This window comes from Perognathus longimembris, chromosome 13, assembly GCF_023159225.1.
Source record: "Perognathus longimembris pacificus isolate PPM17 chromosome 13, ASM2315922v1, whole genome shotgun sequence".
Classification (NCBI taxonomy): Eukaryota; Metazoa; Chordata; class Mammalia; order Rodentia; family Heteromyidae; genus Perognathus; species Perognathus longimembris.
This window is the reverse complement of record NC_063173.1, coordinates 58,864,370-58,874,782: the sequence shown is the minus strand read 5'-3', so window position 1 is coordinate 58,874,782 and position 10,413 is coordinate 58,864,370. Positions and strand designations below refer to the sequence as shown.

Genomic DNA, 10,413 nt, shown 5'->3' with positions numbered 1-10,413 from the left:
GGGATGGAGAAGAAGCTCTGACCCGGTGTTGTAAATGGCTCCCGATTCGAATTCTGCTGCTGATCCGCAGAGCATTCTCTCAGCTTAATTTTTTAAGTAAATTCAGAATCTGACCGCTTTTCATGACCTCCTTGGTCACCCACCCCTGGCCCATCACCACAGCCCCTGCCCCAGTCTCTCTCTCTTGTCCTCTGCACCCTGCTGGAGGGGTCAGGCTAACACAGCAGGACCCGGAGGCCAGCCGGACTCGACTCCACGGTGGACTCCCCTGTGTGTCCCCGTGTCGCATGTGCTGATGCCAGCCCATGGCCATACATGGTTTGGCATGGTTTGTCAGGCTGCTAACCCCAGAGCAGCCCAGCCCCCAGCCAGCCCCTAACCTCTGCACCCTGCCCTCCTGCAGCAGGAGCCCAGAGAGGCATTTCCTGTTTGGGGGCTGCCTCCTCCCCCTCCAAGCCCAGGTTCCCAGGGCCCCAGACTGAGCAAGGGTGAAGGAGGGATGGCCCTTCCCCCGCTTCGCTCCTCTCTCCCAGTGCTGGCCCGGGCCGAGCCAGAAATCTTGGGAGTGGAGTGGAAGGGGAAGGGGCCTGGCGAGGCCTGAGAGGTGGAGGATGCCGTTCCGCGCAGGCCCACGCAGCACAGGCCCCCACGCCGAGCTGTGTCTCTAGGGGTGGCATCTGCAGGTCTGGGGTGGGTGTGCACAGAGAGGCAGGGGCTCCCTGAGAGTCTTGGGAGAGTACCACACACACACACACACACACACACACACACACAGACGTGCGCCTTGCACACACGCGTGGCTGGAAAGCAATGGCGGGGCGCGCAGCGTGGAGCCCCGCGCAGGGGCGTGGGGAGCCTGGCGCCCAGATCCCCGCGTCCCAGCTCCGCAAGGCGCCCCCGCCCTCACCCCCCACCCTTCGCCCCCCACCCCCCAGCCCGGCCCCCGGCCTGGCCGCAGACCGCGCTGGGGCTGAGGGTCGGGCGGCCTCCCCGGCCGGCGGCTCCCCCTCGCCCCGACTCCCAGCCCGGTGGGGGCCTCCGCCCCGCCTCGCCCCCTCCTCGCCCCCCACCCCACCGCTTCCTGCCCCGGCGGCCCCCGGGGAGCGGGAGCGGGGAGCTGGCAGCCGCCCCAGCGCGAGCCTTACAAGGGCCGGGCCGCGCGCGGGCCCGCCCCCGGCCCGCCCGCCCGCCCCCCGGCCCGCCCGCCCGCCCGCCCGCCGGCCCGGGCCCGCCCCCTGTCAAGAGCCGCGGCGGGCCCGGGCCGGCCAGTCGGGGGGCGTCGCGATGCTGCTCCGCCTGCTGCTGGCCTGGGCCGCGGCGGTGCCCGCGCTGGGCCCCGCGCCCCGCGCCGCCTGCGGGCCCCGCAGCTGCTACGCGCTCTTCCCGCGGCGCCGCACCTTCCTGGACGCCTGGCGGGCCTGCCGCGAGCTGGGCGGCGACCTGGCCACCCCGCGCACCCCCGAGGAGGCCCGGCGCGTGGACGGCCTGCTGGGCGGCGCGGGCGGCGCGGCCGGCGGGCTGCTGTGGATCGGGCTGCAGCGGCCGGCGCGCCAGTGCCAGGCGCAGCGCCCGCTGCGGGGCTTCACCTGGACCACGGGCGACCAGGACACGGCCTTCACCAACTGGGCGCAGCCGGCGTCGGCGGGGCCCTGCCCGGCGCAGCGCTGCGTGGCGCTGGAGGCGGGCGGCGCGCACCGCTGGCTCGAGGGCTCCTGCACCCTGGCGGTGGACGGCTACCTGTGCCAGTTCGGCTTCGAGGGCGCCTGCCCGGCCCTGCCCGACGAGGCGGGGCAGGACGGGCCCGCCGTCTACACCACGCCCTTCCACCTGGTCTCCGCCGACCTCCAGTGGCTGCCCTTCGGCTCGGTGGCGGCCGTGCGCTGCGGGGCGGGCCGCGGCGCCTCCCGGCTCTGCGCGCAGCAGCCCGCGGGCGGGGTGGGCTGGTCCCCGGCCGGGCCCCTGTGCCCCGGCCCCGCCTGCGGCCCGGAGAACGGCGGCTGCGAGCACGAGTGCGTGGAGGAGGCGGGCCGCGCCGCCTGCCGCTGCCCCGACGGCTTCCGCCTGGCGGCCGACGGGCGCAGCTGCGAGGACCCGTGCGCCCGCGCCCCCTGCGAGCAGCAGTGCGAGCCCGGCGGGCCGCGGGGCTTCCGCTGCCACTGCCGCCTGGGCTTCCGGCCGGCCGAGGACGAGCCGCACCGCTGCGTGGACACCGACGAGTGCCAGATCGCCGGCGTGTGCCAGCAGATGTGCGTCAACTACGTCGGGGGCTTCGAGTGCTACTGCCGCGAGGGCCACGAGCTGGAGGAGGACGGCATCAGCTGCAGCCCCGCGGGGGCCACGGGCGCGCGCGCGTCCCAGGACCTGAGGGACGAGCTGCTGGACGACGGCGAGGACGGCGAGGACGTGGAGGAGGCCTGGGAGGTCTTCGACGGCGGCTGGACCGAGCCGCCCGGCATCGCGTGGATGGAGCCCACGCCGCCACCCCACTTCGGCCTGCCCTATGGGCCCGGCTTCCCCGAGGACCCCGACGAGCCCACCTGGCCGCCCCCGCTCAGCGCCCCCGGGCTCCCCGACCACGCCGTGCTCTCCGCCACCCGGCCCGCGGTGGTCTCCGCCACCCGCCCCACGCTGCCTTCGGCCCCACGGACCCCGCTCCTCTCGGCCACCCGCCGGCCCCCGAGCCCCGCCCTGCGACCCCCCACGGTTCCTGCCGCGCGGCCAGCTGCGCCCCGGGACCACCAGATCCCCGGGGTCGGGGCCGGCTCTCGGGACGCGCACTCTGCCCACCAGCCCCGCGTCATCCCTTCCACTCTCCCAGCTCGCCCCCCCGCCCCCCGGCCCCCCGTGACCTCAGCCCAACACCCGGCCCTCCGGCCCCCCGGGTCCCCGGACGCCCTGGGGGCTGACACCCAGACCGTCCTTCACCCGGCTCACACTCCAGCCAGCCCCGCCCCCCGGGGCGCCACGCCCAGTGCCGGCCGGCCCCCCCTGGCCCCGGGCTTCCCGGGGCTCGGAACCCAGCCTCCCCAGCCCCCCCGGAGCTCCCCCGGCCAGCCCTCGCTGCCCACCGCGTCCAGCTCCCTCGCGACCGCGGTCCAGCACCACCCGGCTGCCTCCCAGGCCCCAAGGCTCCCCCCTCCTCGGCCCTCGCAGAGTCCCACTAACCAGACCCCCGCCCTCCTCTCGCCCCGGCCCCGGCCCACAGTGCCCCAAGTCCCCCGGGAACGAGGTCCGGGTCCCAGGCTGGCCCCGTGGCTGCCCTCCGTGGCGCCCACGGCGGCCCCCACCGCGATGGCCGAGGCTGACACGGCGGGTCGGAGCCAGAGGGATGACCGCTGGCTGCTGGTGGCTCTGCTGGTACCGACATGCGTGTTCCTGGTGGTCCTGCTCGCCCTGGGCATCGTGTACTGCACCCGCTGCGGCCCCCACGCCCCCAACAAAAGCATCACCGACTGCTACCGCTGGGTCACGCATGCTGGCAGCAAGGGCCCCACGGAACCCGCACCCCCAAGGGGCAGCCTCACAGGGGTACAGACCTGCAGAACCAGTGTGTGACGGGCCCGGATCCCCCTGCGGGGTCGGGGGAAGGGACATGGACGCTGGACATGCCGCCGAGGGCAGAGGCCGCACCCACCGGGGACCCAGGGGGGGTGCCCAGCTGGACAGAGGGCATTCTGCTCGCTCGGCCCAGCGCGTGTGGCAGAGGACACACTAAACCCCCCAGTAGGTGCTGGGGTCTCCTCCAATAAATGGGGTGTCAACCTCACCCCAAGCTCCCGATCCCCGTTGATGCTTGAGGGGAGGGCTCAGAAACAAAGAGCGAACCTTCCTTTGTCTAGGTAAGACTCCCTAAGGGAAGGGCGTGCTTCAGGACTCCCAGGGAAGCCAGAGCCCAGAGAGGGTAGAGCCTTGCCTCCCCTCACACAGCAAACCCCAAGGGCCTGCTATTTTCCAGAGGGAGGATTCCATAGACTGAAGCTCCAAGAAGGGGGTGGTGGGTGCTGAATTTGGGGGAGCATCCTGGGATGAGGGCTTCTGCCGCATTGAACCGGAGCCTGCCTGGGGCCTGGAGGCCCATCGTGGGCTCTGGAGCTGGTGATTCAGGGGAGAGAAGGGGCTAGGGTGAGTTCCTGTGAACTCTCTGCTCAAAGTCCGCGGCTGGGGCTCAGGGTCACCCAAGGATAATGCCACCCTTGCCTCCTGGGTGCTCTCGGAGGTGTTCCTCCCTCCTTCCTAGGAGGCTGGCATGACAGAGCTGACTGGGGCCACAACAAACACCCCAGGCCCAGCTCCCGGGGCAGGGGCAGGGGCAAGGCCTTCCTCCCACTAGGTGGCACCTTGGCTCTTCTCCACGTGGGTGGGGATGGGGAGAACCGCCGCCTCCAGCTGGAGTGAGCATCCCGAGGAGGGGCTGGTCCTCAATCTCGGTGTGTGTGGTAACCTCCCTTGCCCCCGGGCTCCCTGCCCTGGGGGGAGGGGAAGGACCTGGGCGAAGGAGGCGCCGGTTCCCACCACCTCTATAATTTTTCAGTTTCAGCCTCTCCAAGTCTCTAATTAAAACGGGGCAAAGCCCTCACTACCACCCCCGACAGGCAAAGATGGGGTGGCCCAGAGCCCCTTCCCTACGCGGACGCCAAGGGCCCAGGGGAGGCGGGGCTGGAGCTGGGGGCGAGCCGAGGGGGTCGCGGAGGGGGCGGGGAGCGCCACGCACCGCCCCCGGCCGCCGCTCTCACGTTCCCCTAACTCAAACCAGACGCCCCCGCCAGATCCTGCCCAGGTTTAACCTCCGGGACGCCGCCGGGGAGGCTTGCTGGGTGGGGGCGCAGTCCCGGGGCTCTCCCGACGTCCGAGCCCGGGAGGGAGGTGAGGCCGCAGCTTGGGGGCGACACAGTCTGCGGGGCCTGGAGGACTAGAGCCCCCCACCCCCCACCCCGTCACCCCCGGCCGGGTGTCCAGAGGCCAGGAAAGAGTTAAATGCACCGTAGTCGGACGGGGGATGGGAGTGGGGAAGGGGGCCCAGAGCCGGCTCTTTGTCATCCGGTAATGAGCACCAGATGCGGAGCTGCGTGCGGGCCTAAACACACGGCCTCCCGGCGCAGAGCCCCCGCCTGCGCCAGGCCCGGGCTCCGCCCACCGGCCGAGGCCCCGCCTCACCCGGCCGCGGCTCGGGGATTCCGGCGCGGCTAGCCCCGCCCACCAGGGCCAGAAAGCCACGCCCCTCCACCTAGACCCCACCCACCGACGCTGACAAGCCTCACGCCCCGCCAGCTGAGAGGCCTACAGAACGATTGCCCCGCCCCCTCGCCGCACAGGCCCCGCCCTCGCACCGGAAGCCCCGCCCCTCGCCTAGGCTGGCGCAGGCAGGCAGTTATTAGTCTTCCCCGAGGTATGGACTCCGCCCAGACTTTACACATTCTCCCCCTTTGAGGAGCCACAACTGCCGGCCCCGCCTCTGTCCGGAGCCTGGGACTCTGCAGGGAGCCCCGCCTTCCCGGAGACCTGCGAGCTCCCCAGGGCCCTTCCGCGGGCCCCGCCCCCCACGGGAGCCCCGCCCCTCGCCCAGCTCCCACGCGAGGAAGGCAGCCCACTCAGGGCTCGCTCACATACTTCCCTTAGAGGGGATGGCTCACCCACAGGGACCCCCCTCCTCCTCCCCCCCGTCCCCACCAGGCCCGGCCGTGGAGATGCTGGTGGGCTCCGCCCTTAAGCCCTCCCACCAGAAGAGACGTTCTGCCCACAAACACTTCCCACGCAGGTAATATGACCCAACTTGGCCTTCAGGCTCCGCCCCCTTGCGCACAGACCACGCCCGCAGCAAGGCTCCACCATGGAGGTGCCAGCCGCGCCCAGTTCGCGTCGGCGTCGCCTCCCTCCCGGCCTGCGGAGACCCTCCCCTCTGCCCGGGACGCCCCTGCACGCGGCCCCGGCGCCCCCTCCTACCCGCAGACTCCCGGGATCCCGGCTTCTCCCGGAGGAGGGAAGCAGGACCGACGGCGCCGATGAACGGGCCTTCGGCGCCACCTTGCGTTCGCACCGCCGATGTGCAGCCACCGCAAGGATTCAAAGTTGCTCCCTAAATGGTTGCTTGACTTGTGTTACTTAAATATCTGAAAGATGTTCCTGAACCTCACCCGAGGACGGGTGCTCTTTATTGTATCTGGAAGTCCATCCCAAGGGAGGTGGATCTTGGAAGATCTGTCTACCATCTAGCTAACTAGCTATCAGTCATCTAGCTATCTATCAATGTATCTATCATCCATCTATCTGTCTAGATACCATCTATCTGTCTGTCTGTCTATCTGTCTATCTCCTGTGCTGGTACTGGGGATTGAACTCAGGGCCTTGTCTGTATCTTAGCTTTTTTGTTCAAGGCTGGCATTCTACCATTTGAGCCACAGCTACACTTCTGACTTTTTTGGTGGTTAATTGGAGATGAGAGTCTCACAGATTTTCCTACCCAGGCTGACTCCAAACAGCAATCCTTAGATTTCAGCCTCCTGAATAGCTAGGATTACAGGAACGAGCCCCCAGCGCTGGGCCTTGGCAGCCCTTAGAGTGGCTGGTGGAATTCTGATGGTCTCAGACTTTCTAAGTCAGGTCCCTCTTTTTTCCCCCAATCAGCCTTTCAAAGTATAGACACTTTCCTTAGGGTGCAGGTTTGCCTGGTGGGATGGGTGGGTTTGGCTTAGAAGCCCCGTGTAGGGGGTGAAGGTAATAGGTTTTTAGGGAAGGGTTTATGTCTGACAGCATCTCCGGTCGGCCCCTCTCTCAGCACATCTGACAATATTTTCCACTTAACTGCCTCACCACAGGCAGCTCCTAAGGTCAGGAGACTACAGTCCAGGGCCGGGAGCTCAATAAAATACTTTCAAACATTTCTAAGATTGGGAGCCACCCCGGATGGAACCCATCATCTGCTAAACCTTCACTGGGCGCCCTCTGCTGCCCATTCGAGGCACTTGGTGGCGCTCAAGCACCAACCTTCCCTATCGCCACCTTCACACCTGAGAAGGTGAATTCTTGCATTTCCAGCCTCGGTGCCCGGGCTGCTGCAGATGGGAGAGGCTGGTTCTAAACAACAGTGATGCTGGGTGCTGGTGGTTCACGCCTGTCATCCCAGTTACTCAGGAGGCTGAGATCTAAGGATCAAGGTTCAAAGCCAGTCCCGGCAGAAAAGTCCATGAGATTCTTATGTCCAAGTAACCAGCAAAAAGCCGGAAGTTGAGGTGTGACAAAAGTGGTAGAGCACCAGCCTCGAGTGAACCAGCCAAGCTGGCTTTGAACTGCTGGCCTCAGATCTCAGCCTCCTGAGTAGCTAGGATACAGGCGTGAGCCACCAAAGCCCGGCAACTGCAGGTCTTAATCAGAAGATATTCACCTCTCAGAAACTGTCTGCAAGACGCAGATTTTCAGAGAGGTCAAAGGCACTAGGATTTGCCTCTTCCTCCAGGAAATTAGTCGTCTGTGGTTTTGGTGGATGGCGCTCATGAATAAGACAGTTCTTATGAATGTGAGATCCAGTGGATGCCTAAATGAGGTGCTGCTTTAGGGGTCCTGAGAGCCCATATTTGGATGGTTTCAATGAATCTGTGTGTGAGCGTGTGCACGTGCATGTGGTACTGGAGCTTGAACCCAGGGCTTCACACATACTAGACTCTATCACTTCAGCCGCACACCCAAGTCTTTGTTTTTAATGCCAGAGGGTGGCTAATTTTGCCTGTGTCCTAGGCTGGCCTTGAACTTGAGACTCTCTTGCCTCTGCCTCCCAAGAAGCTGGAGTACAATGTGTACTGCCAGGCTGAGCTCAGGGACTTCTCATCAGGAGGCCAACTAACAGTGGTAAGCTCTGGCATTCTGCATCTTACAGTTCTGATTGATTCCAGATCAACTACTTAATGACTCTGGGGCCTTAAACAGGTTCCCTAATGGCTCAGTCCTTGCCTTCTTATCTGAGAAAAATGGATACCATAACAGTCACTGTTTTATTCACAATAAACCTGCCCTCTACTCAGTACCTTTATTGAAACCCTGCTATACCAGAGAGACTCCACGAGAGGGCACGCAAGAGTGGCCAGTTAGGTGAGCAACAACATCCCCGAGGGTGGAGAGTTGGAGATGGAGAGCAAAATTAACAGGTGGTGAGCAAGTACGTTTGAACAGGCCCCCGACACGGGCTGGTGGAAAGGAAGAGGCTGACAGTGGCTGTTGACTTGTGTCCTGGGTGGCGCCATTCATGGAGGTAGATTTCATATCATCATCACTGTGGTTAATCCCTCATGTTGAAATTTGGTTCCCAATTTGAAGACACTGAGAGGTGGTGAGACCTAGTGGGAGTTGTTTGGCTTATCAGTGGGGTGGGGGCCAGTTTCGACGTCCAAGTGCAGAAAACTTGCCCCAAGACACTTGATTGTCATATCTAGAGCTCAACTCAAAGGTCAGTTGGGAATGGTGGTACATGACTATAATCCCAGCTACTTGGGAGCCAGTCCTGGGCCTTGGACTCAGGGCCTGAGCACTGTCCCTGGCTTGTTTTTGCCCAAGGCTAGCACTCTGCCACTTCAGCCACAGTGCCACTTCCGGCCTTTTCTGTTTACGTGGTACTGAGGAATTGAACCCAGGGCTTCATGTATGCTAAGTAGGCACTCTACCACTAAGTCACATTCCCAGCCCAAGGTTTGAACTTTATTATTATGATTTTGGTGCTGGTACTGAGGCTTGAATTCAGTACCTTACCTGGGCTCTGTTCCTTAGCTATTTCCGCTCTGTGATTTGAGCCACAGCTCCACTTTTACCTTTTTGGTAATTTAACTGGAGATAAGAGTCTCACAAGGGCTGGGGATATGGCCTAGTGGCAAGAGTGCTTGCCTCGTATACATGAGGCCCTGGGTTCAATTCCCCAGCACCACATATACAGAAAACGGCCAGAAGTGGCGCTGTGGCTCAAGTGGCAGAGTGCTAGCCTTGAGCAAAAAGAAGCCAGGGACAGTGCTCAGGCCCTGAGTCCAAGCCCCAGGACTGGCCAAAAAAAAAAAGAGTCTCACAAGCTTTTCTGCCTGGGCTGGCTTTGAACCTCAGTCCTTGGGTCTCAGCTTCGTGAGTAGCTACGATGACCTATGTGAGCCACCAGCCACCAGTTTGGTCATCTTTAGACACCATGTTTAGGATCATTTGTCACAACGGATAAAGATGGGTGGCGACTGAGATGAGAAAAAGTAGTGCCTTAAATAAGCAAACGTTTGGCTTCTTTCCCATTGGAGCCTGGCGGTGGGCGCAGGGTGGCAGCAAGCCCTGCGACATCAGGAGCTCTTGTTAGTCCCAGCACATGACTACAGTTTTCAAGGTTACCTATTGCTCCGAGATGGCTGCTGGCGCCCCAGCTCGCCTGTGTGCAGTTCAGAGAGAATGCAGACAGGGCAAGATTGTTTCTATTTCAAGGAACATTGTTGGAAATCTCTCGGAATGCCTTCAGCTTGATTCTCACACAGAATCCAGCCCCACAGGGACCCTCTGGGTAGCGGGGGAAGTTGGAAATGTCGCGTGTTCGCTGGGGTCCTGGCACACACAGTGACAGCGATGCTCCGGGATTAAGGGCGAGCACCAGGGCTCGGTGTTTGGGCGTGATGTTGGACACCGTGCCAATGGGGCAGGGTTGGTACCCGCGCCCCTCCCCCCCCCCGCCCACGGCACCTTTCTTAATGTGCAGACACCACAGGGTTTTCGACTTCTGTTCCTTTTAAACAAAGGAACGGTTTCCCAGGCAGGGAAGTGTGGCCCTGGGCTGGTGCAAAGGCAGAAGGCCAGTCTCCAGGCTGCCCTCCACCCTGGCCAGCCAGCGACCTGACACGCAGCCCTGGCTCCTGCATCTTGCTCTCAGCTCCCGAGGTTTGGTCCGGAGCCAGCTTGCTGCCTCGGCCGAGTCACAGCTTCAGGCCCTGCGCCTCGGTCAGGCTGCATCCGCCGCCCGGAAACCCCTCTGCCTTGCCCACTCCCATGGTACCCATGGGTGAACTAGAAAAGCGGCCATGCCGGGGGCCAGAGGCCCGGGCCTGTCACCCTGAGGTCAGAGGATTAAGGCAAGTCAGAAGAGTCTGCATCTCCAGTTAGCCAGCAAAATGCCAGACTGGAGGCACGCGTGGCTCAAGGGGTGGAGCACCTATTGTGAGCAAGCAAGCTGAACACATGCAGGGCTCCAAGTGCACGCCACACACGCGCACACACACACATACACGCGCGTGCCTTTTCCCAAATGGATGCAGCTTTCTATCAGGACTGGAGGGCATCGACTGCACCCATGCTTGACAGTTGGCCCTGTGCCCTTGCCCAGTAAACTGCTCAGGTCTATGTGAAGACGCCGCTCCCATGTACCTTTTCTCTGTGCCAGTCCTGGGGCTTGAACTCAGAGACTGGGCACTG

At 63.7% G+C, this 10,413-nt stretch overlaps 1 protein-coding gene across 1 annotated transcript; it reads left to right on the top strand.

Annotated features, from left to right (window-relative positions):
• Positions 1–1,264: 1,264 nt before the first annotated feature.
• Positions 1,265–3,777, top strand: Cd248 (CD248 molecule). The gene has a single exon (XM_048360033.1). The coding sequence runs from the start codon at positions 1,285–1,287 to the stop codon at positions 3,553–3,555; it is 2,271 nt and encodes a 756-aa protein (XP_048215990.1). The 5' UTR covers positions 1,265–1,284; the 3' UTR covers positions 3,556–3,777.
• Positions 3,778–10,413: the final 6,636 nt, after the last annotated feature.